At 38.7% G+C, this 6,000-nt stretch overlaps 1 protein-coding gene across 3 annotated transcripts; it reads left to right on the top strand.

The window, feature by feature from the left end:
- Nucleotides 1-228: 228 nt before the first annotated feature.
- LOC115992230 (polyadenylate-binding protein RBP45B-like) lies at nucleotides 229-4,688 on the top strand. Of its 3 annotated transcripts, none has more exons than XR_004092445.1 (6): nucleotides 229-677; nucleotides 1,275-1,749; nucleotides 2,141-2,223; nucleotides 3,802-3,857; nucleotides 3,936-4,066; nucleotides 4,159-4,188. XR_004092445.1 is itself a non-coding variant. In XM_031116325.1 (6 exons), the coding sequence occupies exons 1-6, from the start codon at nucleotides 363-365 to the stop codon at nucleotides 4,516-4,518; spliced, it is 1,257 nt and encodes a 418-aa protein (XP_030972185.1). In that variant the 5' UTR covers nucleotides 231-362; the 3' UTR covers nucleotides 4,519-4,688. The 3 variants fall into 3 exon arrangements, 2 of the variants coding, with proteins under 2 accessions (XP_030972186.1, XP_030972185.1); XM_031116325.1 differs by lacking the exon at nucleotides 2,141-2,223 and adding an exon at nucleotides 4,336-4,688 and having other exon boundaries at nucleotides 231-677; nucleotides 4,159-4,255; XM_031116326.1 differs by lacking the exons at nucleotides 2,141-2,223; nucleotides 4,159-4,188 and having other exon boundaries at nucleotides 230-677; nucleotides 3,936-4,070.
- The last annotated feature ends 1,312 nt before the right edge of the window (nucleotides 4,689-6,000 follow it).

Genomic DNA, 6,000 nt, shown 5'->3' with positions numbered 1-6,000 from the left:
TTTACAAATAAAAAGAATAACCCCTCTATATTTAGTTTTTTATTTTATTTTTATTTTTATCAAACGACTAGAAATCTCTATGATAATCAAAATTGAGCTCGAAGACAATTTTCTTGGGCGGTGACCCCATAACCACGATTTTACCCCACAAACCCCACTCCCCAAAACTCTACATCCGCCACGCGTACAGATTACGTGCACCTTCTCTAATCTCATAACCCCAATCCTTTTACTCTCTCTCTCTCTCTCTTTCATTCATTAGGGTTACACACACCCACACCCCAAAGCCCACGCACTCTCTTTGTCTCTGTGCTCTCTCTCTCTGTCTCTGTGTTTTCAAAGACAAAAGCAGCAGAGCAAAGATGATGCAGCCAGCTCCTCCAACAGGTGTGGCTCCTCCACTACAACAACAACAGACCCAGCAGCCACAATACCCACACCCACACCCACAACAACCCTACATGATGATGCCACCACAAGCCCAGCCCGGTGCAGCGGTTCAAGCCCCACCTCAGATGTGGGCCCCTCAGCCACCGGCACAGCACCACCTCCACCACCAGGCGCAAGCCCAAGCGCAGCCCACCAGCGCTGACGAGGTCCGCACTCTCTGGATCGGAGACCTCCAGTACTGGATGGACGAGACTTATCTCTACAATTGTTTCGCTCAGACCGGAGAGGTATGCCCTTCACCTACAATAGCGCACACCCCACATCGCTTTTCTAAGTGCTTTTTATTCGTTTTTGGTTTCTGGGTTTTGATCTGTGAGATTGTGTTGTGTGTTTTGTGTTTGTTTTTGTTATGCGATTTAGGTGTTTGATTTATTGTCTCTGAGACTTCTTTGTCAGAATGGTTGTTTTGTTGCGTACCCATATTTTGTTTTTGGATCCTGTTTATGTTTCTGTTATCTTTTGTTCGTGAAAACTTTGTGGGCTTTACTCTCACTTTTCTTTTCTTTTTTTCTTTTTTTGTTTGGCTTTTTCTTGGGTGGGTTGGACTGTAGGGGGACCATGTAGGAAAGATTTGGTTTTGCCTATGGTTCGCAGACATTTTTCTGTGGGGAGAAAGTTAGGGTTTTTCCCCTTATGTATATAAAATTGTCATGGATATATAGTGAACAAAATTAGGATTCAAGCATCAGTGGTACCAAATCATCATTGTTCTATTTTGTTTTATACTGTAAATCATGTGCATATACAAATAAACTGGTGGAAAGTGAGAGGGGTTTCAAGTCTTTTTGAAAGGGGTTATTAATTAAATATGTTTGTGATTACAGCAAGTTACTACGGTGAAAGTGATCCGCAATAAGCAAACTGGCCAATCAGAGGGTTATGGTTTTCTTGAGTTTGCTAATCGTGCTACAGCAGAAAGAGTACTTCAAACATACAATGGTAGCATAATGCCAAATGGTGGGCAGAACTTTAGACTGAACTGGGCAACTTTTAGTTCGGGCGAGAGGCGCTCTGATGATTCTCCTGACTTCACAATATTTGTTGGGGATCTGGCTCCTGATGTCACTGATTATATGTTACAAGAAACCTTCAGGGCCCGTTATCCCACAGTTAAGGGTGCAAAGGTTGTGATTGATAGGGTCACATCTCGAACAAAGGGTTATGGGTTTGTTAGGTTTGGAGATGAAGGTGAACAAATGCGTGCTATGACAGAGATGAATGGAGTTCTCTGTTCAACAAGGCCAATGCGGATTGGGCCAGCTACAAACAAAAATACTACTGGAGGTCAGCAACCGAAAGGTATGTAAAATGCGTAGTGGAACTTCTCTCGTTGATTAATTTTTTAATGCTCTTAAGTATTAGTCATCTGTGTAATCTTAGTTTTTTGTGTCAAGAATTGTAATCAATTGAATTTGGTGCCAATACTCTAAGCCTGTGACCCCTCCCTCTATTACAATGTTCATTGTTACTTTTTAGCTGCCATATTCAAGATGGTGAGGTTAAATTGTTCAGTTATTATTCGTTCTCTGTTATGCTAAACATTACGGTTTAGTTTACTTCCTTTCAGTTATGCACTTGAAGATATGCAGCACTTTCCAAAGTCATTTCCTTCCTGTACCTTTAAGATTTGGGCACTGTACATGCTATTAAAATCTTAAAAACTTATAGAACTCCTATTGTCTCAAAGCAGGGTGTCAAGAGGCTCTGTGATCTAGGGGCCTGGAACTGATTTCAGCTGAAATGGTTACCCCTATAGTGCATGGCCTCACTTAGGTCAGTTTCCCAGTTATGGCTTGCCCTTTAATTTCGTGTGGCGCTTGCAATGCTACATTTTCAAATTCAAGTTTCAGTTCATTCTATTGGTTGAGCTTTCAGTCAAGTTAAATTTCGTAACTCTTCTAGTTACTGAGATTTCAGTACAATGACATTTTTGGTTTACGAGTTTTTTCCCCTTCTGTGTGTGGGTTTCTTTTTTTACTAATTTCTCCAAACAATTACATCTTTAATTTTTCCATGCACCATTTCCTTGTGCCATTTACGTTTTGGTTAGAATTATAGTTTCCCTTGTTGCTCTATGATGCTGTATTCTTATTACTTTTTCTAGATTTCAGTCCACAGGGAAAGATTCTCTGTGAGTGCAGCTTGCAACTCGTTGGAATTGCCAGAAACTGCATATTTTAGGCTGATTTCTATTTTGAAAGTTGCCTTGTACATAATTGTCATATTTATGGCACTTCAACATCTCCTTGTTCTCCGCTTGTTATTATTTTTATTGTCGTTACTGTGCTTTCCTCTCTCTCCATTGGGGGTTATTCTAGTTAGTCATCTCCTGCCTATGTAGTTTAATGTTTAGCTTCTACAGTGTTTCTGGGTTGCAATGTGTGAATATTGACTCAGCAGTTGCTCTTCTTCCCCCCCAAAAGAATCCCCCTTTCCGCTTTTCTTTTGATGGTCTGTTATAACATGATAATTGTAAAAGTAATAAACACCCAGTACTTCTTATGAGTCTGGTGAACAATGTATTATCTGTAAAACTTGAATGAATATGGCTTGTTAATGATTTAGCTTGCTGGTTTTTATCACTTGGGCGTGGCTACAGGCACTGCCCCACTCGTCGTGCTTCCTGTCTTTTGAATAGGAGTATGGGGCTCAAAACTAGCTAAATTGTGTATGTTTAAAGACAGCTGCAGCCAGGCATGTGGATGTCAGTCCTGCATGTGCTCTGCAACATAATATATGTTGGTTGCAACAACATTTGATATCCCTATTAAGTCTTGGGTTTCAGCCGTTGCAGAGATCAAAGTTTTATTTTAAAAAGAGTGATAGTGATGTCATTGACCCGTCATCTATACTATTTATTTTTTGATAATTCCATTGTTATTATTAGTGGTGGAGGGGGGATTTGAACCTTGGTTCTCCTCATAAAAGACCAGGCAATGGCACTGAGGTACAAGGCTCTTGGCTATACTATGTGAGGTGGTTGTTTTTTAGCTGTGACTTCTGTACTGTAAAATATATTTTCACATGTGTTCTGCTTCTGTGGTGGTTTAAGGGAGATGTATTTTTGACTATCCTTGTTGTTGCTGTTCGTAATTAGTGGATCTTTCATTATAAGAGTTAGATTTATTTATGCGTGTATGTAGCTCTCTTATGACCAGGAAGACGCATTAGATTGTTAGCTCTAATTGTAAAATGGGAAGCACGTTATCCGTCTGCTTATTTACTTTGCTTATGTTCATGTTTCTAAGCAATAGTGTCTAGTGTTGGTGAAATGCTCCTCGAATCATGTTCTACCAAAAAATGTTACTTTTTATTTCCCTTTTATTTCACCTTTATATATTTTATATGCAGCTTCCTACCAGAATTCTCAAGGGAGTCAGAACGAGAGTGATCCAAATAATACAACTGTGGGTACTTTATTTATTTCTTGCATGGAAATTACTTTCCTCACAACATATTTGTGATTTGATGAATTTCAATTGCAGATATTTGTTGGCAATTTGGATCCTAATGTTACAGATGACCATTTGAGACAAGTTTTCAGCCAATATGGACAACTAGCACATGTAAAGATACCATCAGGCAAGCGATGTGGTTTTGTTCAATTTGTCGACAGGTGAGTAAATTAGCCACATATTTGTAGAAACATTTCTCAACCATATCCATACAGGATATTTAGTTCTGTTCTGTGTTGTTGTGATGCATCAGAAGCTGTGCTGAGGAAGCATTGCGGATGTTAAATGGAACTCAACTAGGTGGACAAAATATTCGACTTTCATGGGGCCGTAGTCCTTCAAACAAACAGGTGCTTGATTTACCCAACACTTTTCAATGCTTTCTTCTTGGATATCTCCATGTTCTTGTATTAATCTGACTAGTGTACAGGGTATCTCTGTTGGCGTTCAGCCTCAGGCAGATCCAAGCCAGTGGAATGGTGGATATTATGGATATGCTTATGGACATGAAGGCTATGGATATGCCCCGGCTCCACAAGATCCTAACATGTATGGATATCCTTATGGAAATTACCAGCAACAGGCACAGCAGCAGCAAGCAGGATATAGCTGAGAATTTTGGCCTTCTTTTGTGGCTTTTGCTTGTTCTTTTTATTTAATAAATAAATTTAGTAAGATACTATTTGAAGCTACATTGGAGTCCTTCCTAGCCTTTTTAAGTAAACCATTTGAGACTGTTTCTTGTCCTATGACATATTCACTAACCGATGTTGTGTTCCTGAATCCTGATGAAGTTTTGCTATTTTACATTATATGTAATTGCTATCGTGGTTGTGTTAGTGTGGATTCCTTTTCCCTATGTTTATATTCTTGCATATGGTGGAATATCGTGCTTTTGAAGATCAGAACCCCTTAACCGTTTCTCAGTTGAAAGTTGAAATATGGATTGGGTTGGTCAATGTCCAGGTAATTAGAGGGCTGGATGGACCTAAGCTTAACCTGGTGCTTGTTATTTTTGTAGGGCGGTCAATGAGCATTATTAGTACTTCAAGTTTAAGTTTAAAAAATGAGCAATATTAATCCTTTCATTAACTATTGTTAATGGTGTTATTTATGTGACTAACGAAATAATAACTTGTTAATAATGTGTCCTTTTTTTAATAAAAAGAATTACAAAAATTATTTTACACATCATAACCTATTAATATCATTAATTAATACTAAAGCACTATATCTTTTGATCGGTAAGCAAAGGGTTATAACAAATTAAAACTGAAATCCAAAATAAACCCAAAAAAAAACACTTCTCACTAACGACCAAGGCTTCCATCGTCTTCCACTGGCTCATTGCTCACCTTGTTCCTGTACCTTCCTTTCAGTCACAGTCAAGCAAATATACAGTCCACATGAGAAACCAAGATAAGCCCTCTTCTTATGCCACCCACAATGACTGGTACTCCTCTCAACTCCAATATGATTCTTCTCTTCTCTACACATATATTGTCACTTACCATGGCTTTGCCGCTTCATTCGACTCAAACCAAGCGGACTCACACACCACTCGACCTCCCAAGTTCTTTGACCTCAACACTGAGTTCGACAACCACAACACCCAAGTCCTCAACCAAGCCTCAAACGACGTCATAATTGGAGTTTTAGACACCAATGTGTGGCTCGAATCGAAAAGTTTCAACAATTCAGGTTTACCCAATATTTCCACCCGAAGGTAAGGCCAGTGTGAGTTGGGACCCAATTTCAAACTACTCCGTAGCAAAAATTCTCATCGCTGCACAAAGTTTCTCCAAAGACTATTGGATGGCCTCCGGAGAGAGAGAGAGAGAGAGAGAGAGAGAGAGAGTTCATTGGAGATTTTGGATTTATATTTTAATTTGATATTACCCATTACTTACTGGTTATTTTGGTATTAATAGGTTATGATTTGTAAAATAATTTTTTTTATTAAAAAATAACTAGTCATTATTTCGTTTGTTACATAAGTAACAACATTAATAGTAATTAACAGAAGGATTAATACTGCTCATTTTTTAAATTTGAGAGACTAATAGCTCTCATTTGAAACTTAAGGGACCAATTA

The sequence above is a fragment of the Quercus lobata genome, chromosome 5 (assembly GCF_001633185.2).
Source record: "Quercus lobata isolate SW786 chromosome 5, ValleyOak3.0 Primary Assembly, whole genome shotgun sequence".
Classification (NCBI taxonomy): domain Eukaryota; kingdom Viridiplantae; phylum Streptophyta; class Magnoliopsida; order Fagales; family Fagaceae; genus Quercus; species Quercus lobata.
This window is presented reverse-complemented; position numbering and strand designations above follow the sequence as displayed.

What these genes read in the sequence shown, in the direction of transcription:
- LOC115992230 (XM_031116325.1), top strand. Translation starts at nt 363, where the DNA reads ATGATGCAGCCAGCTCCTCCAACAGGTGTGGCTCCTCCACTACAACAA. An exon ending in GTTTCGCTCAGACCGGAGAG is followed by an intron (nt 678 to 1,274) that starts GTATGCCCTTCA and finishes TTGTGATTACAG; the next exon opens with CAAGTTACTACGGTGAAAGT. An exon ending in TTTGTTCAATTTGTCGACAG is followed by an intron (nt 4,067 to 4,158) that starts GTGAGTAAATTA and finishes GTGATGCATCAG; the next exon opens with AAGCTGTGCTGAGGAAGCAT.